General features: G+C 44.8%; 1 protein-coding gene across 2 annotated transcripts in view; it reads right to left on the reverse strand.

Annotated features, from left to right (window-relative positions):
- Positions 1-1,684: 1,684 nt before the first annotated feature.
- Positions 1,685-26,974, reverse strand: part of LOC111969995 (chromodomain-helicase-DNA-binding protein 5-like) — a 41,594-nt gene continuing 16,304 nt past the window's right edge. The window contains exons 3-39 of one of the 2 annotated variants that reach the window (XM_070445598.1): positions 21,528-21,770; positions 21,131-21,249; positions 20,271-20,518; positions 20,073-20,164; positions 19,700-19,826; positions 19,380-19,546; positions 19,051-19,269; positions 18,646-18,852; positions 18,219-18,430; positions 17,863-17,994; positions 17,496-17,610; positions 17,210-17,401; positions 16,683-16,883; positions 16,427-16,564; positions 16,064-16,185; positions 15,642-15,815; positions 15,383-15,524; positions 14,700-14,949; positions 14,466-14,590; positions 14,001-14,268; positions 13,390-13,562; positions 12,997-13,171; positions 11,637-11,723; positions 11,399-11,487; positions 11,177-11,310; positions 10,348-10,492; positions 9,929-10,094; positions 9,719-9,798; positions 9,278-9,497; positions 9,045-9,134; positions 8,774-8,938; positions 7,283-7,391; positions 7,036-7,168; positions 6,605-6,866; positions 6,296-6,459; positions 6,076-6,202; positions 1,685-5,811 (exon numbers count right to left, since the gene is read on the reverse strand). In XM_070445598.1, the coding sequence (XP_070301699.1) occupies positions 5,687-5,811; positions 6,076-6,202; positions 6,296-6,459; positions 6,605-6,866; positions 7,036-7,168; positions 7,283-7,391; positions 8,774-8,938; positions 9,045-9,134; positions 9,278-9,497; positions 9,719-9,798; positions 9,929-10,094; positions 10,348-10,492; positions 11,177-11,310; positions 11,399-11,487; positions 11,637-11,723; positions 12,997-13,171; positions 13,390-13,562; positions 14,001-14,268; positions 14,466-14,590; positions 14,700-14,949; positions 15,383-15,524; positions 15,642-15,815; positions 16,064-16,185; positions 16,427-16,564; positions 16,683-16,883; positions 17,210-17,401; positions 17,496-17,610; positions 17,863-17,994; positions 18,219-18,430; positions 18,646-18,852; positions 19,051-19,269; positions 19,380-19,546; positions 19,700-19,826; positions 20,073-20,164; positions 20,271-20,518; positions 21,131-21,249; positions 21,528-21,770 (5,937 nt within the window). In that variant the 3' untranslated portion in view covers positions 1,685-5,686. Of the gene's footprint in view, positions 5,812-6,075; positions 6,203-6,295; positions 6,460-6,604; positions 6,867-7,035; positions 7,169-7,282; positions 7,392-8,773; positions 8,939-9,044; positions 9,135-9,277; positions 9,498-9,718; positions 9,799-9,928; positions 10,095-10,347; positions 10,493-11,176; positions 11,311-11,398; positions 11,488-11,636; positions 11,724-12,996; positions 13,172-13,389; positions 13,563-13,988; positions 14,269-14,465; positions 14,591-14,699; positions 14,950-15,382; positions 15,525-15,641; positions 15,816-16,063; positions 16,186-16,426; positions 16,565-16,682; positions 16,884-17,209; positions 17,402-17,495; positions 17,611-17,862; positions 17,995-18,218; positions 18,431-18,645; positions 18,853-19,050; positions 19,270-19,379; positions 19,547-19,699; positions 19,827-20,072; positions 20,165-20,270; positions 20,519-21,130; positions 21,250-21,527; positions 21,771-26,974 lie in introns of both variants that reach the window. The other variant, XM_070445599.1, reaches the window with a different exon arrangement.

Genomic DNA, 26,974 nt, shown 5'->3' on the forward strand with positions numbered 1-26,974 from the left:
CTTGTGTCAGGCCGGGCGCATGGATGCTGACTTCGGTCACCAGCTGTACGGTGTTTCCTCTGACACATTGGTGTGGCTGGCTTCCGGGTTAAGCGATCAGTGTGTCAAGAAGCAGTGCGGCTTGGCAGGGTTATGTTTCGGAGGATGCATGGCTCTCGACCTTCGCCTCTCCTGAGTCCGTAAGGGAGTTGCAGCTATAAGACTGTAACTACCAATTGGATATCACAAAATTGGGGAGAAAAATGGGTAAAAAAAAGTACGAAAGAAAACTAAAAAGTTCTGAATTGGGCCTGGACAATAACTATTGCAAATGGTTTTAGAGCTACAGTATCTGACAGACAGGACACAATGTGTGCTTTCTGATGGTGTCAAGTCTAGTTTTCTCAATATTATGAAAGTTGTACCGCAGAGGTCGTTATTGGGAACTGGTCTCTTTACTATTTACAGTATATAAATAATATTGGTATATTTATTAAATCCTGTAATATTCATCTGTATGCAGACGATATGGTTATGTATGCCATTGCACCGACTGTTGACCAAGCTATGTTAGAGCTGCAATCTGATTTTGTTGCATTACGGAAAGCCCTTGTTGATTTAAAACTTGTTCTAAATATATGTTGTTCTCTAATTCACTGAAACATTTCTCAGATGGGCTACATATTCACTCATTGGGTGGCTCTCTCAAGGAGCGGGATCCCGCTTATAAATATCTGGGCGTTTGGATTGATAAAGATCTAACGTTTAAAAAACATACTGATGAGCTAGATAAAAAGCTACGATTCAAAATGGACATCTTCATTAGAAATAGATCTTGCCTCTCCATGAACAGCAGGAAGCAGATTGTGCAGTCAACTTTCCTGCCGGGGAGTTGGACGGAGACATGCTGGGCTGGGGAGAATGTGGGCTCCCGAGTTGCACAGCAGTCTAAGGAGAGTGCATCTCATTGCAAGAGGCATCACTACAGTACCTGGTTTGAATACAGGCTGCATCACCTCCAGCCATGATTGGGAGTCCCATAGGGTGGCACACAATTGGCCCAGTGTCGTCCGGGTTTGGCCGGGGTAGGCCATCATTGTAAATAAGAATTTGTTCTTAACTGATTTGCCTAGTTAAATCAAATAAATAAATAGGGGGGATAGGCCCACCACTTTTCGTTTCTATTTACTTTACATACCAATTGCATTATTATTATGATCATTTCTCTGTATGTAATTATTTTTTCTCCGTTTTTTTTTTTGGAGTGGGTATAAACGTTGTAAATGTACATGAATATTGTACCTGTAACCCCGCCCCCCCAAAAAAGCAAAAAGATAATACAAGCAATAAAAGAACAGCTTTTCTCCAGTTCCTTCATTCTCTTTATTGATGTTTCAGAGCAACTTGACTTACGTGACTTAGTCATTTCAGCTCCTCAGTGGTGCATCTCCAGCTAACTCTGTTCTGGAACGTTTTCTTGAAATAATTCCAGGTGGTTCCTGTCTTCTTCATCTCCTTCTCATGTGTCCTGTTCCATGCCTTTTTTGGGCGGCCAACCTTCCATTTGCCCTGTGGGTTCCACTCAGAGCAACAGAAAGTCTACTTAAAAATTAAGCTTCACAGTTCACACATACATACATACTCAAGCTGAGAATTTGCTTATTTTCTCAGATGTGCATTTATCAAAGCAACAATGAGGTATGTCTATTGTTGTTGAGAGGATTTATTAAAATACATTGAACAAATACACAAAGTACAAAGTAAAAGATTACAATTAACTTTTTTCATTGATTTGCAATTTAGCACAAACATCTGTACCATTATAATAACACTGCTTGAATTCAATAGCTCTCTCAAAGCTAGCTACGCAGAGCAACCATCTCTTTCTTTACCAAAGTGAACCTTCATACAAAACATTTTACATGCTGTGCATTCTCTGCAACAAAGGTGCCTTTACCACGGTCTTTTGGTAGCTTTTGAAGCCTTGTTTATAAGCATGTACATATACTGTAAATATATTTATAATATTAGACTGAAGCCTTCTTACATACACATTACATTCATACTGACTTCAGTTTGATTGCATTTCATTTAAACAATTTGATTTCAGTCACTTCAGCACTCCGTAAGGAAACAGACATGGATTTGATTGAACACATTCTGTGTGCACATTGCAGTTCTATGGCAACTACCCTGCAACATTCATTTTCTCTCACGCATACTATGAACACTGAACAAAAATATAAATGCAACATGTAAAATGTTGGTCCCATGTTTCATGAGCTGAAATAAAAGATCCCAGAAATGTTCCATACGCACAAAAAGCTTATTTCTCTCAAATTTTGTGCACAATTTTTTTTACATCCCTATTAGGAAGCATGTCTCCTTTGCCAATATAATCCATCCACCTGACAGGGGTGGCATATCAAGAAGCTGATTAAACAGCACGCTCATTACACAGGTGCACCTTGTGCTGGGGACAATAAAAGGCCACTTTCAAATGTGCAGTTTTGTCACACAACACAATGCCACAGATGTCTCAAGTTTTGAGGAAGCGTGCAATTGACATGCTGACTGCAGGAATGTCCACCAGAGCTGTTGCCAGAGAATTGAATGTTCATTTCTCTACCATAAGCTGCCTCCTACGTCGTTTTAGAGAATTTGGCAGTACGTCCAACCGGCCTCACAACCGCAGACCACATCAAGCACAGGGGGGGAGAAACCCTTTTGTGGGGGAAAACTAATTCTGATTGGCTGGGCCTGGCTCCCCAATCGATGGGCCTGGTCATGTGATTGGCTGGGCCTGGCTGCCACCCAGGCCCACCCATGGCTACAACCCTGCCCAGTCATGTGAAATCCATAGACTAGGGCCTAATTAATTAATTTCAACTGACTGATTTCCTTATATGAATTGTAACTCAGTAAAATCTTTTAAATTGTTGCATGTTGAGTTTATATTTTTTTCAGTATAGTTAGGTACATGATCGATAAGAGTATGAGAGAGACAAAACACTGGAAATCTTAGTATTTACATAGCATTGCTATTTGCTTCTGTCCAGTGACACTATTCCAATTTATGACAAGGCATGGGTCTTGTCCAAACCATCCAAAGCAACACTTTAGTCCACACAGGGACCCTCACAGGACTTACAAATGGAGTAACAGGCTGAACAGAAACACTGGGACTGCACACTCCATGGACAGAACAGCACTGATAACACGCACTCAATTGGGTGCAAAATAATAGCTTACGAACTGATATGTGCCCTATTTGTTGAAATTCCTATCTCAACTTCAGGTGAAGTGCTTTGTCTGGGCACAATCCCAAATGGAGTCTTAAGACCTACAGTACGCCCTATGCCCTTGGGAGATCTTAGAGGATTTGACGGGTGTAAGCAATATGGTTATAGCTCCACCTTGCCCTATCATACACTATGTGGAAGTTTTGCCATGTTGCTTATACCGTTCAAATCCTCTCAGACCTCCACAGGTGCATAGGGAGTAGGGCTTAGGGGTTCATTTGGGATCAACAACTGAAACAATATGTAGTTACACATTCCAGCCAACAGAGGGCATGACAGAGCACCTCAGGAGATTCATATAAAAAGCCTACAGAGAAGAGCTACAATCAGACCCTGTATACAGGAATCTCTTCAGTTCAGGATGGTCCATTCACAATTTCTTTCTCAAAAGCTTCACATACTGTAAGTGCTATAGCCCTGTCATTAAAAACAATACAAATAGGTAATGCCTCTACTCTTTGAGAGAAAAATAAGAGCAAACATTGCAATGAGAAAATTGAATACACACATTCTTGAAAAATCTGAACAAATGAAGTCTCATTAAACATATAAAACAGTAGTTTCACTTTGGACAATCACATTAGCAGACAGATGGAATAAACAGTATTGTCAAGTGAATCCATGCTGTCGCTCTGATACAGTTTAGTCCTCACAACACGCAATGCAATAAACAGTTCTCTTCCAAGGAACCCATATATAAAAAGAAACATAAAAATACATTTTGATACTTTTTCTGTAATGCTCTCCAACCATGTTCCTTGATGGCTAATATCTATGGAGATTCTAATCTATAGATGATTGAATTAGCTATCTAATTCCACCACTGCCCTCACTTCTTAATGAAAACATTTTCACCAATGTCTAAGATTATCAGCATACAATCTGGGACGTTAGCCATCCAGGACACGGAGTGAGCAGCCGTCTTTTAGTGGCACTAAAGCAGTAAATACTGAAATAACACTTTACCTTAACATGAAGAACACACAATAAAGCACTTTTCATGGAAAACATGAAACCTAGGCCAAAAGGTGACGGACGCAGTGTCATAAGCACTTTTTTGTTTTAGCATTTCTCAAAATGGAAGAGGGAGGGAGGAGCTGTATGTGTAGCAGGCAACAGCCAATAAACACATTCAAATGTTAAAGAAATACATGTACTATACCATTGGCTGAAATAGGCTAGTCTTGAGTCTCTTCTGAAATGTACAAATGGTTACAAACTGTACCACAGTTAGATATGTTCTGTAACTTCTATGTGATCGTCACTTTTTGCACTAATCCAGCCTGTTACATTGTTATGCATGTATGCATTAAATTCACAATGATTATGCAAGGCAAAATAAACAGAAGTCTCTTGAACTATGTACATTACAAGGGGGAACCCTTAGTATATTAGTAGCTAATGCAGCTCTGTAACTAGGATCCCTTTCTCCAGAGGCGGGAGATGGCAGTCTTTATGGGTTGAGGCATAGTGCAGCTATCCTTCCTTAAAGTCACTCTTATTCTTACAAGTTCCAAATCAAGGCTCTGCCATGAAACTATAAAAACAAACACATGTACTAAAATTGACCAGAGAATTGGCTGCTGTATGAGCACCCACTTATCATCTCTATAATTCTAGGAGGGGAGACTTATGCCTTCGTGGTTTTCCTTCTATTTGTATGTAGCTAAAGCACAAAGCTCCAGCAGAGGTCAGTCCCGATGCACAATGAATAGGCCAATGATGAACGCAGAAGGAAAAGACCCAGAACGAAGGAGCAGAGCCAGGCCTAAACGGAATAAATAGACATAGATAAGTCTCATTACAGCAGCCTTGGCACCTCCACCGGCTCATCTTCATGTGAACTTTGACTTTCCCAGCTCTCCCTGTAGCCAAGACAGGGCAGTTCCAGTCATCCTATAAGATCACCACGGTCGTGTTCCTCTGCACAGCCGTTGCTGACACATGGCAGATCTTACAACCCCTGGATAGGTATTTTACGTATAGCAATGTGGTGCCCGATGGCACAGTCGATGGCGTAGCACCCAACCATTAGTTGATGCATGCAACGTCTGAGCAGGGGAACACGCTTCCACATGTCAGGTAGCAGAGGTCGGGGCGTATGAGGTCGTTTGACTCTCACATCCTAATAGACAGTTCCTCTGCTTGACTCACCAACCTAAGTCATAAAAGCAAATAGCTACTGCAAAGTATGTTGAAGAATCCTTGAAAGATAGAAGTGCAATTGATATGATAGATAAATACATCTGTGTATTATTCCTAGGTTTATCCTCTGATCAATAGACAGAGAGCTTCTTGCAGGAGGGGAGGATGAGGAAGGGGGGGGCGAAGATTCTGTAATCATTTATATAATAGTTGACATCCCTGGGCTTGGCTGACTCCAGATCAATTTTGGGGTAGCTGATCTAATCTTCAATACAGATGACATCACTGGGCTTGCCTGACTTGAGGTCAGGGGTGGTGACGTCCCTCAGCGGGTCGCAGGATTTCTTGTCCAGGTGGCTGGACGGGGGTGGGGGGCCGTTGGACACTAGAAAGGGGGGAATGATTGGGGGTGGGGTGGGGTGAAGGGATACCAAACAGGGATACCAAACAAAGGGTGCTCAGCAAAAGAGATGAGCCAAATAAAATATTTGAAGCTATGTATTCCCTAACATATTATTAGAAAGAGAAGCAGAGCAGTAGATCATCTTACAGTGCTCCCTCTTTTTCAGTTATCATACATTCTGTCCTCGACTGTTCAGCTGAAAAATCTTGTATTACAGTTAAAGTCGTGCAGAGACAGGCCACTTACCACTGACATAGGGTCCCAGGGGCATCTGGCTATAGTTGACCATGGCCTCACCTGCAGGCCCCCGGAAACTGCCCCCAAAGCCAGTGCTGTACATCTGGGAACAGGCAAATGAGCTCTGGCCGAACGGCTGGAGGTAGAGTAAACATTTTACACATCCTGTCAATGATGGAATCAACCAAAACTACCTATCACCATAACAGAGCCAATGACAGTACAGTACCTGTTGGGGCGGAGGTTCGTTGCCGCGGCTGGTGAGGCGGCTGAGGATGCTCCTCTCAGACATCTGCAGACGCGAAGACACTGGGGGGATCCGGGACAACATGTTGGGAAGCCGCGTCACATCTGCCTTCATATCACTCAGCAGCTCCTCCAGCTGGTTCAGTACTGGAACGCACACACACACACAATCACACAGAACAAACACATACACATACACACACACATTCACACACACACACCGTCAATGACGAGAATGCACTAACGTATTCAATCTTATCTACAGTTCATGCGATGCTTAATTATTATTCACCCAGATCTTGAGTTTGTAGACAGTGTTTAAGTCCTGCTGCTGTGTACACACTGGGAGATGACAGACCTTTGTGCAGCACGGCGTTGGCTGGCTTGTTTCCAGCCAGAGACTCCTTGGACAGGTGCTGGTGAGACTCTGCCAGACACTCCACCTCAGCAAAGCGAGTGTTCAGGGCCATGGCCGGGTGGCTGGGGTCCTGGGTCATATTCAGGTACGCTGCCCTCCTCAACTGCTCCTCTATCACCAGAGCCTGCTCTAACAGCTAGGGCAGAGAGGGAGGGAGAGAAATGATATTGAAATTGAGAGAGAGAGAGAGAGAGAGAGAGAGGGTGGTGAGAGAGAGGTGGAGATTGAATGTTGCCTTCAGTAGTCCACTTTTCAGATTCAAGGTGTTCAAAAATGTGTTCGTATGACAGCAATAAGCATTTCACCTTAAAGCGACGAGCCAGGAACTTGTTCTTCATCTCCAGGTAATTTCCCTTGTGCATCTCAGTCTTGAAGGGCTCATTGTGGATGGCATAGCGTGGATCGTTCTGAATGTCCTGCCAGCGGGCATAGCCATGTCTGAGGTTCCCCCGTAAAGGAAAACAAACATGATAAAAGGGCTTCACATCACAAACAGAGAGACCTGCACACTGTGAATTCCGAACAGCTGTGTTAGATGCAGAGGAAGGATACGTTACGATGCCAGCCAGTAGCCAGTAGTCGTGGCGACGGTGCCAGATGTCATACATCTTCCCAGATGACACGGCAGCCCGCTCCTCGTTCTGCCACAGGGTGTGCAGCTCTGAGATATAGTAACACATCAGATCATACATCTACACTATATATACAGAAGTATGTGGACACCCCAGAGACAAACCTTGGCAGTAGAATGGCCTTACTGAAGAGCTCAGTGACTTTCAACGTGGCACCGTTATAGGACGCCACCTTTCCAACAAGTCAGTTCATAAAACTTCTGCCCTGCTGGAGCTGCCCCGGTCAACTGTAAGTGCTGTTATTGTGAAGTGGAAATGTCTAGGAGCAACAACAGCTGAAACGCGAAGTGGTAGGCAAGACAAGCTCACAGAACGAGACCGTAGAGTGCTGAAGCGCATAAAAGTTGTCTGTCCTCGGTTGCAACACTCTCTACCGAGCTCTAAACTGCCTCTGGAAGCAACATCAGCACAATAACTGTTCGTGGGAACTTCATGAAATGGGTTTCCATGGCCGAGCAGCCGTACACAAGCCTAAGATCACCATGCGCAATGCCAAGCGTCGGCTGGAGTGGTGTAAAGCTCGCCTCCATTGGACTCTGGACTCTGACAGTCCGAAGGACGAATCTGGGTTTGGCGAATTCCTACCTGCCCTAACGCATAGTGCCAACTGCAAAGTTTGGTGGAGGAGGAATAATGGTCTGGGGCTGTTTTTCATGGTTTGGACTAGGCCTTTAGTTCCAGTGAAGGGAAACCTTAACGCTAAAGCATACAATTACATTTTAGATGATTCTGTGCATCCAACTTGTGGCAACAGTTTGGGGAAGGCCCTTTCCTGTTTCAGCATAACAACGCCCCCATTCACAAAGCGATGACATACAGAAATGGTTTGTCGAGATCGGTGTGGAAGAACTTGACTGGCCTGCAGAGAGCCCTGAACTCAACCCCATCGAACACCTTTGGGATGAATTGGAAAGCCTACTGCGAGCCAGGCCTAATCGCCCAATATCAGTGCCCGACCTCACTAATGCTCTTGTGGCTGAATTGAAGCAAGTCTGGAGTGCTGTTCTTCCCATTGACATGCTCAAACTCCTGGACCTGGCTACAGACACAACAGTGAGTTAACAATCTAACAACAGAAGACTTGGATTTCTCAACCATTCTAGACTTGTTGTATTTTATTGAATGCATCCTATCTAAAACCAGATGCTAGAGGCAGGGAACCAGCCTTACTCAATCTAAACATAGGCTACAAGACATTTCTCAACCCTGTTAGGATGTAATGTTCCATCATCTAGTGGAAAGCCTTCCCAGAAGAGTGGAGGCTGTTATAGCAGCAAAGGGTGGACCAACTCCATATTAATGCCCACGATTTTGGAATGAGATGTTTGACAAGCAGGTGTCCAAATACTTTTGGTCATGTAGTGTATGTAGTGTTCCTACACCTTAGCTGTTTCTCCCACTCATCCCTCACCTGTGAAGCCTCCGTCGGCAATGTTGAACATGAACCTCATCTTGAAACCATTCTTCTCCAGTAATTCCCTCCTGACCTCCTCCATCTCCTCCTGTGCTTCTTTTTCTCCATTCAGCCGTCCGTCGGGCACGAGCAAGTCCTCGCTCTTGGCCTCGTCTGAAACAACTAAGGAAATGGAACAACTGGCTTACATTTTTGTGGTCCTCTTTCAGCAAAAAGTGTCACTCAAAGAGTGACAAGGTTTTAATGTTTTTCGCTGTTCCGCAAATACCTGGATTCAGTTCCTTCTCCTCAGGTTTGGCTGGGGCAGGATCACTGTCTCCTTTTTCTAAGGACTTCTCTGTCTCTCGACAGGGCTCCGCTAGAGGGTCATTGACAAACAGATGACCACATCAGAACAGAGACATGTCACAACTGATTTTTATGAAGTGGGACAAACCAAAGCCATTACACCAACCATTTACACCTCATTTGATTATAATAACCATGTAATGCACCGCTCACCTTTTGGTGAGCTTTGATTGGACGACAGCTCTGTATGTATGGATGGAGGCTCTTTAGGATTGATGGATGGCTCTATCAGTGCGGAGGGTATGTCTGTCATTTCACTACTCTCCTCTGAGGAGACTGGTTTGTCCTCTGTGCTGCCTTTCGCTGTCTCATCACTGTCAGGAGCGATGTCCGTCTTCTCTACCTGGGAAGATGACTCTGTACTAACATGAGTCTGGAGAGACAACCATCACAGATGGAGAGGGAGACAGAGTAAAACAAAAAGGAGACAGTTTACTTTAAAAGGTGACAGTTAGAAAGTTGCATGTGTTTTGTATTATAATAATAATTAAATTAGATGTATGGGGAGATGTATGAAGACAGTAAAGGATAGAGGGATGAGAAGGATAAGAGAGGGGAATAAAGGGACATTTCTGAAGAAGCGTGAACTCTGACCTCCAGTTCTGGTAGCTTCTTGCATTCCTGTTCTGTGGGTTCCTTGTCTTCAGCAGGCCCTGAGATCGAGTCCATCTTCTCTGTAAAAACAGCAAAACAATCACCAACAGTGTCTCTCATTTCCTGTCTAATGAATCTAATGAACTAAGCTGAATTCTGAAACACACACACATACCACACACACTGGAGGGGTGAGGATGTGACTCTGACCTGGTGGGACAGGACTTCCAGGAGGCTGGGGTGTGGCAGCAGGGCTAGCAGGGACGGGGGTGTTGGGGTCAGAGGACAGACTCTCAGTCAGTTTCTTCAGGTCCAGTCCAATAGGGATCAGGTCTGGAGTGCTGTATTTCCCATTGACATGCTCAAACTCCTGGACCTGGATACAGACACAACAGTGAGTTAACAATCTAACAACAGAAGACTTGGATTTCTCAACCATTCTAGACTTGTTGTATTTTATTGAATGCATGCTATCTAAAACCAGATGCTAGAGGCAGGGAACCAGCCTTACTCAATCTAAACATAAGCTACAAGACATTTCTCAACCCAGTTAGGAGGCTAACTTACTGCTTTCTGCTGGGTTTTATTAATGTAACTATGGAGTCATTGGATGACTGGTTGATGTGTACCTTTTTCCTGACCAGAGACATAACCCCAATCCTGGTGAGGACATGCTGGCGGGACAGCCCTTCTCGTGGAACCCCATCTGCAAAGGTCTCCGCCCCGTCTGCCCCGGGCTCACAAAGATGTCTCATGAACAGGGACACGTAGGCCCTAAGAGAGACAGGGTCACATTCATAATGCTAATCAATTTCCCATCATAGTATCAAAGATACTTGAACTGGGGCCTCCCGGGTGGCGCAGTGGTCTAAGACACTGCATCGCAGTGCTAGCTGTGTCACAAGAGATTCTGGGTTCGAGTCCAGGCTCTGTCGCAGCTGGACGCGCCCGGGAGACCAATGGGGTGGCGCACAATTGGGACAGCGTCGTCCGGGTTAGGGGAGGGTTTGGCCGGCAGGGATGTCCTTGTCCCATCGCAGATTAGCGACTCCTGTGGCGGGCCGGACGTAGTGCACGCTGACACGGTCCCAAGATGTACGGTGTTTCCTCAAACACATTGGTGCGGCTGGCTTCCAGGTTAAGTGGGAATTGTGTCAAGAAGCAGTGTGGCTTGGTTGGGTTGTGTTTCGGAGGACGCGCGGCTCTCGGCCTTCGCCTCTCCCGAGCCTGTACGGGTGGTGCAGCAGTGAGACAAGACTGTAACTACCAATTGGATACCACGAAATTGGGGAGAAAAAAGGGAAGAAAAAAAATAACTAAAAAGATACAAAAATAAAAAATAAAAATACATTTTTATACTTGAACTGACATTGTCTTGCATTTCGTATGGGAGTGAACAGTAGACTGCAGCTGAACCCCAGTTAAAATAACCCTGAGTACAGGAGGAGCTTTAAATACCTGAACTCTTTCTCACTCTTCCCTCTCAGGTCTCTGACTAGCCAGTGAGAGTTGAAGGCGTCCTGAGGAGGCATGCCCCAGCGCATGATAGCGTTGAGGAAGGCCTTCCGCTGACGGGCGTTGAACCCCAGCACCTGGCACAGGGAATTATACCCATTGGTCAAATCAATGTGCATACACACGTTGTCTACTAAATTAAAACCAGAGTGCTTCCTTCCTTACCTCGATGTTGCCCCCTACGCGCGCCAGCAGGGGTGGCAGAGGTTTGTCCCTGTCACTCTTCAGCTGTCTGCGAGAATGCCTGCGCCCACCTACAGAGAAACACCCCCACCATCAGCCAGGTGCCTCAGCAACATCTTATCAATGATAGGTTCCAGGCCCATCTACACAGGACAGAGCAGGCACTGAGAGAGTTAGTTATCTATAACGTAGTGATTACGCAGGTCTCATTGACACCCACCTTCCGGCCTCTCCTCGAAATCTTCGTCCTCGTCCTCGGACCCCACGGAGTACTCGGAATGATTGTCTGAAAGATCATCCTGCCACTCTGAGCCACAGATCAGATCAGAGAGAAACAGCACAGTGCATTCACTTGTGTAGGGGCCTACTGGGGGAGGAGGGGAGGGGGGCTAGCACCGCAGACCGCTACAGTGGGCATGCACACTGACACTACTCCACTACACCACTGGGGGGCAGGCATTCTTTCAAAAAGAAAGTTCTGTCCTCCCAGCCACTACACTGGTGGACTGTGCACTTCATCAACACTTCATGTCTCTGAGTGTGCATTTGCTTTAGATGGGTTTAAATGTTTCCCTTTCAGTCTCAAATGCCTGTTGTTGAACTATGGGGGTAGCGTTTTAAGAGGAACTCTACACAACTTACATACTGTAACGCTATAAGCAATATAAAGCAATCAAGCTTCTAAACGTGCCACTATTTTCAAGCAAGCTGCTATAGTTATGGACACACAGCCAAAGAAAGGTATAGTGTGCCACTCGTGATACCAGAGGTATATCTAGAGCAGTGGGCTTCAAAGTTGGGGTCACGGGGGAACTGCAGTGGGGTCGCCAAATAAATAAATGAAAAAGTACCTGTTACAAATTATTGTATGGGATCCATATGCAAAGGTTTTTGAGAGAGCTAATTTGGAAAATACAATTTTATTGAGTAAATGTATTTATTGGTTTATTTTCCAGATGGAAATGTGATGAATTGAAGGTTATTTGTTGATGTAAAAATATAAATTTACCGGTTGTAAGGTTGTGTCATTAGATTTGGGGTGGGGCCACGCAAAATACTTGGGAAACAAATGGGGTCCCCAGAAATTCTGGCCAAAACAAATGGGGTCCCCACTGAAAATGTTTGAATACCACTGTTCTAGAGTGATGCTAAGTTCACTCAAATGTTTTCTAAAAGGAGGGGGACCAATAAGCATAGCATTATTGTTACAGTAAAGGGATACTTCAGGATTTTGGCAATGCAGCCCTTTATCTACTTCCCCAGAGTCAGATGAACTCATGGACCCATTTTTTATACTCTGCATCCAGTATGAAGTAAGTTAGAGGTAGTTTCATGAGCCAATGCTAACTAGCATTAACACAATAACTAAAAGTCTATGGCATCTACTAACATGCTAGCAGTTAATACGTCCAGTCATTGAGTTAGCAATTGCACTAACGCTAGAGACATGAAAATTGTATCCACGAGTTCATCTGACTCTGGGGAAGTAGATAAAGGACTTCATTGCCAAAATCCTGAAGTATCCCTTTAAAGCAGAAGAGAATAGCAGGCTAGAGTGTACAGTACAGTATGAGGCAAACCTTGGTCCTCCTGAGACGTGTCGTTGTAGTTGACCTGCTTGCGGATGCGTTTGCCTTTGCCCAGGTTGCGGGCCAGATCCTCCTGTTGCTGCTCATAATGGTGCCTCAGCAGCTTCTCCCAGTAGTCTGGATCCACATTCTCCTCCTGCTTAATGATCTCCCGCTGGGGCTCCTCCTGAACACACACGCATGCACACAACGTGAGAATACTGAACAAGGATACTCCTGGGTAAACAAAATGGTTAGCTACTACTGAATAAACACTGGTAATCAATGAGAATACAATGAAGAGGCTGCTGAATACTCACACATACACACTGTGAGAATACATAACAGAGCCACTCCTAGACATAACAACGCCCATGCTGACTGAGTGTGTGAGTGTGTCCTCACCTCTGCGTCCTCGTCTTTGACCACGTACTGGGCCACCTTGAAGGAGCTGAGGTATTCGTTCATGTTCTGGATCTCAGTGTCCTCCGTGGCATTCTGGCTACGGTCCAGCAGCTTGGAGATGGCATTGTCATCATAGTGAATGACACTGCCCTCATCTCCATCCTTTATGTCCCCTGGAGTAAACACAAGTATCACAATATATCAGAGGGATACAGGCTGGTTTACTTTACATCCATGTCAAATCTAGAAACAATATTAGAAGAATGCAAATTGGTTTAATGTCCAGTTTAAAACTACTATATGTTCCTAGCAAAACAGGTCTGACTTTTCAAACAGAAATGCTAAACCCTTGGGGTGAATTGTATATTGATCCCATACAATAATCCCTACTCAGTTATTTATTTGGTGACCCCACTGCAGTTCCCCCGTGACCCCAACTTTGAAGCCCACAGCTCTAGATATACTTCTGGTATCACGAGTGGCACACTATACCTTTCTTTGGCTGTGTGTCCATAACTATAGCAGCTTGCTTGAAAATAGTGGCATGTTTAGAAGCTTGATTGCTTTATATTGTGACACAGTGTAGTCAGTGTGCGTACCATTATTCTTACAGAGTTTTTGATGGGAACCCATGGCCCGTGCGGCTGCCTCCATCTCGTCCTTGAAGAGCTCCTCGGTGCCGAACTTGAGGATGTCGTCCAGCTCCTGTTTGGACATAGAGCCGGTCTTGGAGCCCAGGCCGGGCCTCACCACCAGGTGGGTCAGCATCATCTTCCTCTTGGCCACCTGGGTGATGCGCTCCTCCACGCTGGCCCGTGTCACGAAGCGATAGATCATCACCTTCTTATTCTGACCTATACGGTGGGCCCTGCTGAATGCCTGCAGCATAGAGATGGAGGGAGGGAAAGAGAGAGCGGCAGAGACAGTTACAGAGTTAGAAATAAAGAAACATAACAGGGAGTCAAGGAGGAAGACAAATAGAATGAGGTAACACTGTGAGGGTTATAATGCATTCAGAAGACAGTATACTGTATGTACAGTATGCCTGTGTTAGTCGGTACCATGTCCCACAGTACCTGGATATCGTTGTGAGGGTTCCAGTCTGAGTCGTAGATGATGACGGTGTCTGCCGTGGCCAGGTTGATGCCCAAGCCTCCAGCTCGGGTGGAGAGCAGGAAGCAGAACTGCTGAGCACCCGGTGCTGCAGTAAGAATCAAGGCGCACAGTCAATGAGTGAGTGAGTACGCGAGTGTGAGTGCTGTTTGTGCTGCTCCCCTGCTGGAGAAATACAGAACAGCAGCGTAACTCACCGTTGAAGCGGTCGATAGCCTCCTGTCGTAGTCCCCCTGTGACGCCTCCATCAATGCGTTCATATTTGTAGCCCTCGTATTCCAGAAAGTCCTCAAGCAGATCCAGCATCTTAGTCATCTGGGAGAAGATGAGAACTCTGTGTCCTTCATCTTTGAGTTTCCTTAGCATCTTCTGGAGCAGAGTGAGTTTGCCTGAGGACTTGACCAGCTGGTTCCCATCATAAGAGCCATTGGGTAACACTGGTGCCTCCTGCATATACACAATGAGCAAATAACCCAACAAGAGGCCACAGCCCCTCACACACAGACAGTCAACTCTCACTGATAAACAAACATACCTGCATATTGGCAACCTATCAACTTCTACATTACACACCAGTGGAGGCTGCTGAGGGGAGGACGGCTCATAATAATTGCTGGAATGGAGTGAATGGAATGGTATCAACCACATGGAAACCACATCATTGATCTGTTTGATACCATTCCATTCACTCCATTCCAGCCATTATTATGAACCATCCTGCCCTCAGCAGCCTCCACTGATGCACACATTTAGAAACACACAAGTCCTCCTAAACATCAGTCCCTCCCCGCAGCCCTTAGCATGGTCTCCCCCCTCTGCCCTCTCTCCCTCCCTCCTCCCTCTACCCCGAGAGGGATCCCATCTCTCCTCCCTCCCTCACCACGGCTGCCACGGGGAACAGGTAGGGGTGGTTGCAGCACTTCTTCAGGTCCATCATGATGTTGAGCAGGGACACCTGGTTGCCCCCGCCCTTGGAGTTGAGCGCCTCAAAGTTCCGCGTCAGGATAAACTTGTAGTACTTCCTGTGGGTCAGAGGTCAAACATGAAAGGTGGGATTAGGTCTGGGGGAACCACTCTGAAGGGGTTTTATACAACAATGGGAGGTTCAATAGAAAAGTACTAGAAGAGGACTAACTAACTTCTGCATGGGGCTGAGCTCCACTCGTACGATGAGCTCTGTCTTGGAAGGCATGTTCTTGAAGACATCAGCCTTCAGTCTCCTGAGCATGTGTGGGCCCAGCAGGTCATGCAGCTTCTTGATCTGGTCCTCCTTGGAGATGTCTGCAAACTCCTCCAGAAAGCCCTCCAGGTTACTGCAGACAGAGAGAGCACAGACACAGCAAAACAGTTTATAGATCCCTTTTAAAGACGGTACAGTCAATGTTAAAATGAGCAATGGCCTTGGCTTCAGGCAGTACTGTAAGGAGGACCCTGTGGTCACCATTGCATCTCCCTAAGCAGTAGGTCTTTACGCTCTGCTACAGCAGCAGGTAGCAGGCCCCATAGGCAGACTGCCAGGCTAATGAAGGGGCCCCAGGGGGAGGTACAGTACAGCTCTTACTTAAATCTCTCTGGGGTGAGGAAGTTGAGCAGGTGAAACAGCTCCTCCAGGTTGTTCTGCAGAGGAGTGCCAGTCAGTAGCAGCTTATAGTAGATCTTATAACCGTTGAGGATTCTGAAAAACTGAGGTACAGTGACATTAGAGGCTCAACCAAGCCACAAATAGAGTTGAGTAATAATTATATACGAGGTTGATGAAGTTGAAAGGGAGAAGATGGATAATATATTGATAATAGATTGTAAAGAAATCAGAATTTTGATCTTAAGAAACGGACTATTAGACAATTTACCAGTGACAAAGACAATAATGACCAATTACATCAATTTGTAGAATGCACTGGTTTAATGTGAGGTGTTGGGTTACCTTTGACTGGTTGTTCTTCAGTCTGTGGGCCTCGTCCACCACTAGACAGGCCCAGTTAATGGAGCCCAGAATGGTCTGATCAATGGTAATCAGCTCATATGATGTCAACAACACATGGAACTTGATGGCACTGTCTTTCTGTCAAAACCAAAACAGAGATTCTAGATATGACAACCACTCTCCTTTCTATGTAAATTACACACTTGTCGATGTTCACTGAGATTCAATACATTGTAAGTGTAGTTCATGGGGATACCTTCATACGGAAGACCTTGCGGCCTGTCTTGACTGTACTGTCCTCAAAAGTGAACTCGTTCTCCCTGATGACCGCTCGGCTATCTTTGTCCCCAGTGTAAGTGACCACGTAGAAGTCTGGGGCCCACATCTCAAACTCCCTCTCCCAGTTGATGATGGTGGACAGGGGAGCACTGACCAGGTATGGCCCTTTGGAGTGACCCTGAAGGGGGAGGACATGTTTCAGTCATGACTAAAGATACTATTTGACAATATATGCAACATAAATTGTATTACTTTAATCAGTACTGATTCTATTGTGTTGTATTTACCCAAAGGACAAGTTTTCTTTTTTACAACCAAATGTCTATTTTTGATGTAAATTATATGTTATAGAAAAAGGTGTCTGGACCCTTCTATAAAATTCCATTTACATCAAAAATAGACATTTGGTTGTAAAAAATAAAACTTGTCCTATAATAACGTCATAGAACATTAATACCAAACAAATAGACCCCTGTTCTGTATGAGCCTGTCCTCCTCACCCACCTCCTTGTAGAGTGAGTAGAGGAACACGATGGTCTGGACAGTCTTGCCCAGGCCCATCTCGTCTGCCAGGATAGTGTCTGTGCCCTGTGCCCAGGAGAACCGTAACCAGTTCAGACCCTCCAGCTGGTACGGATGCAGGGTGCCCCCAGTGGCATTGATGTACCAGGGTTGATGTTCAAACTTGATGGTAGGCTAATGACAGAGCGAGAACAACCAGAGGTATATCAGTTGATTGTTAAGCTAATAGGACTGTATGTTTTAGACCCTAGTAATGATGGCCACTCACATCTATAATTGGGGCATCAGGGGGGATTTCTCTCTCCCTCCTCTTCTCCTCCTCTTTACCCTTCTTTCCCTTTCTCACCACTAAGGGGCGCTGGTCATCACCAATCATCTGCTCCCTGTCAAATCCCAGTAGACATTAACAAATAGTCAACTCAGGATGTGAAATCATGTGAAACAAATATGATTGTGTGTGTACTAGAGAGAGCGAGAGACACACACAGAGAGAGAGCGAGAGAGAGAGCGAGAGACACACAGAGAGAGAGAGAGAGAGAGAGCGAGAGCGAGAGAGAGAGGAGAGAGAGAGAGAGAGAGAGAGAGAGAGGAGAGAGAGAGAGAGAGCTAAAACAAAGTGTGAGATCTGAGCTGACCTGTGGTCCCAGTAGGAGTGTTTGCTGTGGTTATACTCAGGGACGTCAAAGTCATCCACCTCCCAGGTGCACTGGTCATAGGGCAGGTCTCTCCACTTGATCATGTAGTGCACATCTCCATCCTTATCATAACTGCAGGGAATGCAAGGAACAATGACTGTCAAAACTCTGAGCTTTTGGATTGAACCTCAGAATACAAAGACAATTACTTGTACACATTTCAAACCTGGGACAAAAATGTATGGTTGAGAATCCTGTCTCTAGTTTATTCCACTGTATATCAGGTGCTGAGCGTGAGTCTGGGTGAGAGAATGTCCCGACAGGGAGAGGAAGGTGTGTGTGTCTGGGGTGGGCACCTGTGGTTGAGGATCCTGTGGATGACCATCCACTCTGGCTTGATGCCGTAGCGGTAGAATCTCTCCTCCATGGCAGCGTACTGCGGGTCTTTACTCTTCCTCTTCTCGTTGTTCAGCTCCTCCTCCCCAGAGCCGTAGTCGTACGGAGGGGGCTCGTCCATGTCGTTCTTACGCTGGTAGTTACGGTACATCACCGCGTGGTACAGCTCCAACTGCACACACCACAAACAAGACCATGGCTTAACCAACGATGCTGCAGAAAATTCTTGTCGTATTTGTGACAATGTGCTGTAGCAAATGTAGAGTCTTGTAACTTCTGCAAACTAGATTTTTAAAGTGAGAGTAAGCCAGTATATTTGACCATGGCTGACTTTCAAACACTGACAAACCCCTCAGCAGCAGTCAAACAGACAAATGTGTGTCTCACCTGCAGTTCACTGACCCAGGAGCAGTGCCAGTAGGAGAGACCAGCCCACTTGACAAACAGCTCCCTCTCCGGGTGGCCCTTCAGGGGGGGCTTTACCAGCGGGTCCACAGTCTCTCCATTGGGGCCAGGGGGCACCTCAGTTGGTAAGGGAGGGTCCCCCCAAATCCAGTGGAGAATCCTCTGTACCTTCCCCTTCGGAGGTGGGCACTAGAGGGGAAAAGAGAGTTGTGTGAGACAGCATGGTATTATCTCTCTGTTCTCTCTTGGGAGCCTGCACAGAGAATGACACTTTCATTTTGTTTCCAGCAGTCAATTTTAATAATGGAGAGCCAAGTGCATTCTCACAAATAACATGGTTCATCAACTGGATCATCACACTGACTGGTGGGAGAACTTGTCACTCACCATGCAGCGTGGGCACAGCCACTCCCCATTGGGTATCTCAGGCAGTGGAGGGTTGAGGCAGTGGATATGGTAGGAMGAGGGGCAGGTGTCACAGCACAGCAGCTCCCCTCCGTCTTTACACACTCTGCAGAACTCCAGGTGGTCGTCCTCTTCCTCAACCGCAACCTCCTCTTCCTCATCGTCATCATCTTTGGCCTCCCACTGGATGCCCTCCTTCTCCTGAATGCACAGATGGGGGATAGTGATAATGTAGATTTTTCTACAATGTGATAGTGATGATGCACTTCTGTTGTGTTTAGTGATAGTCCAGGTAAAGGTGTACTACTTACACAGTGGGGGCAGCTCCACTTGCCCTCGGGAGCTTTTTCCAGCTCAGGGTCCAGACACACCAGGTGATAGGCTTTGGGACAGGTGTCACACAGGATGATCTCCCCTCCCTGCTGGCACACCTCACAGTAGTCCTGGTGGTCTGTCTCATAGCCGTCCCCATCCTCTCCTGAACACAAGACAGGAAACACAGATAAAAGTAAATGTAGTCTTCACACACACAGCAGTAACAGTCATTAGGTTATGAGGGTTATGAAAAGGTAGGAGGATATACAGTATAAACTAGTGGACCTGGTTAGTGTAGATAACGGACATAGCATACTTTTCCTTTTTTTCCGACCCTTCCGGGCTTTCTTCTTGGCATTCCCCGAGGTATCAGAGCGCACCGAGGCACTGTGGATGCTGACATCATCAAAGTCCGACTCCTCCAGCCCAAAGTCCTCCTCACTCTGCCAACAGACACGAGTCATTCACAACCACACAGTCAATCAGCAATGAGAGCCAATAACGTTCACACAAGTTTGGACATAAAACCCTAAAATGAGTATTTTGGGTGCTGTATAACTAAGACAATAAGCACATACACTGTACCTCATCCATTCCTGAGTGTGGGAAGAACAATCTAGTGTATCTTCTCAAGTCATAGTAATGTGACTGAAGGTAAGAAAGGAGACATGTGCCGCTCCAAACCTTACCGAGGATGCTTTCTTCTTTGATTTGRTCTTCTTCCCTTTACTTTTCTTCTTTACCTCCTTTACAGTCTTTGTTTTCCGTCGAACCCCAGGCCCTATAGGACAACAACATCCAGCACAGGCCAGAGAGGTATAGAGGGTACTTTATTAGTACATTTCAATACATACTGATATAAAGAATTATTTAATGACAGCCCTTACCCTTTCCATCTTTGGTTTTGGCTTTTCTGATTTGCCCAGGCTGAGAACTTGACAGTGTAGTGATCTCTTTGACAGAGGTGGGCGAGGCAACGGTGACCGTTTCCACGGCAGCAGCCACCGCAGCAGCCACAGCAGTTGCAGAGGTGCCTTTGAAGGGGTTGTTAGCGCTGAACTCTCGCCACTTGGCCCCTAACACTGTCATCATCTTTGACATGGGGATCTTAGGGTTCTTCTTGGCAATAAGTGGCCTGAGGAAAGTCAGGGAAAGAGAAAGAACACTGTAATCTTACTATCTTGTTATTTTCTTAGTTAATTATATACTGTAACAATCTGCACTAGAGTGACTTTTATTCACAAGAACTAGTGGTGACCCACCTGTGTGACATCCCCTCTGTGTTGTGTGAGTACTTTGATTGTGATTTGTCAACCAATGTCTTGTGGTTCGGCACATTGGTCTCTCTGAGATTCTCGGTCAATGCATTCAGTCTCTGAGCTTCCAGGCTGTCACACACAGCCACAACATCTCTCTCTCTCTCTCTCTCTCTCTCTCATCTCCTCTCTCTCTCTCTCTCTCTCTCTCTCTCTCTCTCTCTCCTCTCTCTCTCTCTCTCTCTCCTCTCTCTCTCCTCTCTCTCTCCATCCTCTCTCTCTTTGCTCTCTCTGCTCTCTCTCTCTCTCTCTCTCTCCTCTCTCTCTCTCTTCTTCCTCTCTCCTCAAACAGTCCAGTGTTCACCAACAAACAGTTTTCTCTATACAGTTTTTATTTGGTTTTATTTGTAACTACGCTACACAGCTACACAGCCATGACAGCCATCCATAGACAAGAAAGGCAGTAAATGATGATCCTACATGTACAGTACCTGAGGAACTGGCTGAAGGCCTTGTAGTTGGTGAGGGTTGTATAGTCCTCCTCTGTGAAGCCATACTGCACATCCTCCAGACCCCACTCCTGCATCAGCTGGCTGGACGACTTGGGCTCCTGGGGCACAACAACACTGAAGTAAGAGTTCAGTCTATAAATCCACTAAGGCCCCAAATAATATCAAATACATATCAAATACATATCAAATACATATCAAATAATATCAAATAATATCAAATACATATCAAATACATATCAAATACATATCAAATAATATCAAATAATATCAAATACATATCAAATACATATCAAATAATATCAAATACATATCAAATACATATCAAATACATATCAAACTAAACAGAGATGTTCTAACAGAGGCACTCTTACAGTACCTTATTATTTTCATCATCTTCGTCATCATCATCATCATCGTCATCCTCCTCCTCCTCTTCTCTCTTCTTCCGTTTGGGTTTCTTCTCCTTAGGTTTCTTCTTCTTCTTTGTGGTAGGGGCGTAGGTGCTGCTCTCGCTCTCTGAGCCAATCTCTGGACCCTGCAGTGGACGGTCATCCTCCCGCTCAGGGGCCTGCTCCTTCAAGTCACTGCCACCACCTCCTACTCCTCCACCTCCTCCTCCCTGTCACACACACAGATACAACATTGTTTATTATCTCAATGCTATCATTACTTTCCCATATAATCTCACCCCCTTTGCCTGTCAATCATTCAGGAGACATTTGATGCACAGACAATGAGTCAGCAAATATCACTAACATACAGAGTCTGTACTTGAAGAGGAAAGTCCCCAATACCATCTGGATAATGATGACCATTTGTAACCGTTTCAGGAAGCTAGGCGTATGTCGCACGTCACTACTTCACAGGAGACGCATTTGAACGTAAACATTTATTTTTTATCAAAATGCTTTTTTGGCAGAAATGCCTTCTGGAACATGTGAACTTTCATGTGCCTTAATAACAAACGTGTATGACCTGTAAATATTAATAAAACGGTTAAATTACGAGCCTAGTTGGTTTAGCCACAGAAAAAGCCAGGAACCTTCCCACTAGCCATGATTGGCTGAGATAATGGATGGGCTGGACATGCCGGGAGATGAGTTCAAATTGATCTGCCACGTAGCCCACGTCTGCCTATAACATGAGCATCTCAGCGTGGGGCGGCAGGTAGCCTAGTGGTTAGAGCATTGGACTAGTAACCGAAAGGTTGCAAGATCGAATCCCTGAGCTGACAAGTTAAAAAGCTGTCGTTCTGCCCCTGAACAAAACACTTAACCCACTGTTCCTAGGCCATCATTGAAATTAAGAATTTGTTCTTAACTGACTTGCCTAGTTAAATAAAGGTTAAACTGTATGGATAATCCTTGCTACTGTGGATTTTTTGAAAAATATAATGTTAGAAATGGAGAAATGCAAAAGTGCTACTGCTCTCAACAACAATGCTCCCCTGAATTTAGCAGGCGCTATTGACAGTGGGGAAAAGTTGTGATGGACTGCTTTATGCACAGGGTCAGTGAGAACCGGAGTGATTTGACACAATGGGCCAAACAAGCTGTAGCTCCAAAACAAAACGGAAACGACACAGCTAGACGTCTTACTTAGTTAAAGCGGTTCCAGTCTGCCGTGAAGCAGACTGTAACCATGTATACGGGTAAGAGTCTAGCTAAATTGTCAGGTATTATAAGTTTCTAATTTTGTCAGAAAGTAATTTTCATTGCAAGTTAAAGCGTACTGTTCACTAGCTAGCAAACGTTAGCTTGCTGGCTCACTATCTAACGTTACATGTATGATCTGTGCAGTAATATTAATTGTATCTCAGAAAGCTATTTGCATTGCTATTTATAGCCTAATGTTACAGTAGCTAACATTGAAGTTAGTTGGTTAGCTTTAGCTACCTGCAGATTCACACAACAGCATTTCATGCATGGTGGCTACCTATGATAATCAATTTGTACGGTAAGGGTTGGGATTATAGTTCATTGTTTAGCTAGCTAACTAGCTACATGCCAAAACAAAAGACTTCACTTCGCCAGATGATTACATGATCCATCAAGTTAGCCAGGTGTGTCTGGGGGTGATTATGGCCATCTATTGTATTTCATGAACATGCATACATGTCTAGACAATAATGACCTTAGCTAGATGTGGCTGGGGGGTAGGTATAGCATTTTGTTCGCATGACCCATTATTTACACAAATGTGTCTGGTTAAGCATCATCTAATAATTATATAAAATTATATATTTTTATCTGGAAACTTTCTATTTTTGATAGCTACTATGCAAATATGCAAGTAACCATTTCACTATACCGTTTACACCTTCTGTATCCTGTGCATGTTACAAACAAACATGGATTTTATTTGATATACTGTGTGTATCAAATAAAAGAACAACATGACCTGCACCAATGTTAGATTGGGATATAGGCCAAGAACTAGATCAATTGTATTTTTACTAGAGGTCGACCGATTAATCGGCATGGCCGATAAATTAAGGCTGATTTCAAGTTTTCATAACAATCGGTAATCTGCCTTTTTTGACGCCGATTATATTGCAATCCACGAGGAAACTGCATGGCAGGCTGACCACCTGTTATGCGAGTGTAGCATCAAAAGAACCTGGTGGCTGCAAGGAGCCACGGTAAGTTGCTAGCTAGCATTAAACTTATCTTATAAAAAACAATCAATCTTAAAATAATCACTAGTTAACTACACATGGTTGATGATATTACTATGTTAACTAGCTTGTCCTGCGTTGCATATAATCAATGCGGTGCCTGTTAATTTATCATCGAATCACAGCCTACTTCAACTTCGCCAAATGGGTGATGATGTAACAAAAGCGCATTCGCGTAAAAAGCACAATCGTTGCACAAATGTACCTCACCATAAACATCAATGCCTTTCTAAAAATCAATACACAGAAGTATATTTTTTTAAACCTGCATATTTAGTGAAAATAAATGAATGTTAACAGGCAATATTAACTAGGGAAATTGTGTTACTTCTCTTGCGTTCAGTGAAAGCAGAGTCATGCAACAGTTTGGGCCGCCTGTCTCGTTGCGAACTGTGTGACCGTAATTAATTTGCGGTTGTGCATTGAAGGTTGTGCAATGTAACAGCAATATTTAGACTTAGGGTTGCCACCCGTTTGATAAAATACGAAAAGGTTCCGTATTTCACTGAAGGAATAAATGTTTTTTTTCCGAAATTATAGTTTCTGGATTTGACCATTTTAATGACCAAAGGCTCGTATTTCTGTGTTTATTATATTATAATTAAGTCTATGATTTGATATTTGATAGAGCAGTCTGACTGAGCGGTGGTAGGCAGCAGCAGGCTCGTAAGCATTCATTCAAACAGCACTTTACTGCGTTTGCCAGCAGCTCTTAGCAATGCTTGAAGCACAGCGCTGTTTATGACTTCAAGCCTATCAACGCCCGATATTAGGCTGGCAATACTAAAGTGCCTATAAGAACATCCAATAGTCAAAGGTATATGAAATACAAATGGTATAGAGAGAAATAGTCAACGCGTCATAATTCCTATAATAACTACAACCTAAAACTTCTTAACTGGGAATATTGAAGAACTGGGAATATTGAACCACCAGCTTTCATATGTTCTCAGGAACTTAAACGTTAGCTTTTTTACATGGCACATATTGCACTTTTACTTTCTTCTCCAACACTGTGTTTTTGCATTATTTAAACCAAATTGAACATGTTTCATTATTTATTGCAGACTAAATAGATGTTATTTATGTATTATATTAAGTTAAAATAAAAGTGTTCATTGTTCATTCAGTATTGTTGTAATTGTCATTATTACAAATATACACTGCTCAAAAATAAAGGGAACACTTAAACAACACAATGTAACTCCAAGTCAATCACACTTCTGTGAAATCAAACTGTCCACTTAGGAAGCAACACTGATGACAATAAATTTCACATGCTGTTGTGCAAATGGAATAGACAAAAGGTGGAAATTATAGGCAATTAGCAAGACACCCCCCAAAAAGGAGTGATTCTGCAGGTGGTGACACACAGACCACTTCTCAATTCCTATGCTTCCTGGCTGATGTTTTGGTCACTTTTGAATGCTGGCGGTGCTCTCACTCTGAGTGCATGAGACGGGAGTCTACAACCCACACAAGTGGCTCAGGTAGTGCAGTTCATCCAGGATGGCACATCAATGCGAGCTGTGGCAAAAAGGTTTGCTGTGTCTGTCAGCGTAGTGTCCAGAGCATGGAGGCGCCTACCAGGAGACAGGCCAGTACATCAGGAGACGTGGAGGAGGCCGTAGGAGGGCAACAACCCAGCAGCAGGACCCGCCTCCGCCTTTGTGCAAGGAGGTGCACTGCCAGAGCCCTGCAAAATGACCTCCAGCAGGCCACAAATGTGCATGTGTCTGCTCAAACGGTCAGAAACAGACTCCATGAGGGTGGTATGAGGGCCCGACGTCCCAGGTGGGGGTTGTGCTTCAGCCCAGCACCGTGCAGGACGTTTGGCATTTGCCAGAGAACACCAAGATTGGCAAATTCGCCCATGGCGCCTGTGCTCTTCACAGATGAAAGCAGGTTCACACTGAGCACATGAGCACATGTGACAGACGTGACAGAGTCTGGAGACGCCGTGGAGAATGTTTCGCTGCCCTGCAACATCCTCCAGCATGACCGGTTTGGCGGTGGGTCAGTCATGGTGTGGGGTGGCATTTCTTTGTGGGGCCGCACAGCCCTCCATGTGCTCGCCAGAGGTAGCCTGACTGCCATTAGGTACCAAGATGAGATCCTCAGACCCCTTGTGAGACCATATGCTGACACATGCACATTTGTGGCCTGCTGGAGGTCATTTTGCAGGGCTCTGGCAGTGCACCTCCTTGCACAAAGGCGGAGGTAGCGGTCCTGCTGCTGGGTTGTTGCCCTCCTACGGCCTCCTCCACGTCTCCTGATGTACTGGCCTGTCTCTGGTAGCGCCTCCATGCTCTGGACACTACGCTGACAGACACAGCAAACCTTTTTGCCACGCTCGCATTGATGTGCCATCCTGGATGAACTGCACTACCTGAGCACTTGTGTGGGTTGTAGACTCCGTCTCATGCTACCACTAGAGTGAGAGCACCGCCAGCATTCAAAAGTGACCAAAACATCAGCCAGGAAGCATAGGAATTGAGAAGTGGTCTGTGGTCACCACCTGCAGAATCACTCCTTTTTTGGGGGGTGTCTTGCTAATTGCCTATAATTTCCACCTTTTGTCTATTCCATTTGCACAACAGCATGTGAAATTTATTGTCAATCAGTGTGCTTCCTAAGTGGACAGTTTGATTTCATAGAAGTGTGATTGACTTGGAGTTACATTGTGTTGTTTAAGTGTTCCTTTATTTTTTGAGCAGTGTATATAAAAATCAGCCGATTAATAGGTATCGGCTTTTTCCGGTCCTCCAATAATCTGTATCGGTATCGGCGTTGAAAAATCATAATCGGTCAACCTCTAATTTTTTACCTGGAGTTTTGTCTTATTTTAGGCTACACTTTCCACTGTAGTCTTGAAATCTTTGGTTGTTTCCTACAATACCTTACTCAGTATGTTTAGCACATGGCCTCATATGTAAATCCTTAAAGAGATGGGTGGGGCTAATGCTTAAGAGTGTGAATGATGCTGAATGGGTGTAGACAAAGAAGAGCTCTCCAATAGGGCCATTTTCTAAAAAGTGCAGTTACAAATTTTATCAACTTTCAAAGCAGAATTACTTTCCCATTGTTCCTCACTGCAGTGTATGATATACCATTTTGTAGCTGAGTCTCTACTTTTATCCATGTTA

This window comes from Salvelinus sp. IW2-2015, linkage group LG11 (assembly GCF_002910315.2).
Source record: "Salvelinus sp. IW2-2015 linkage group LG11, ASM291031v2, whole genome shotgun sequence".
NCBI lineage: Eukaryota > Metazoa > Chordata > Actinopteri > Salmoniformes > Salmonidae > Salvelinus > Salvelinus sp. IW2-2015.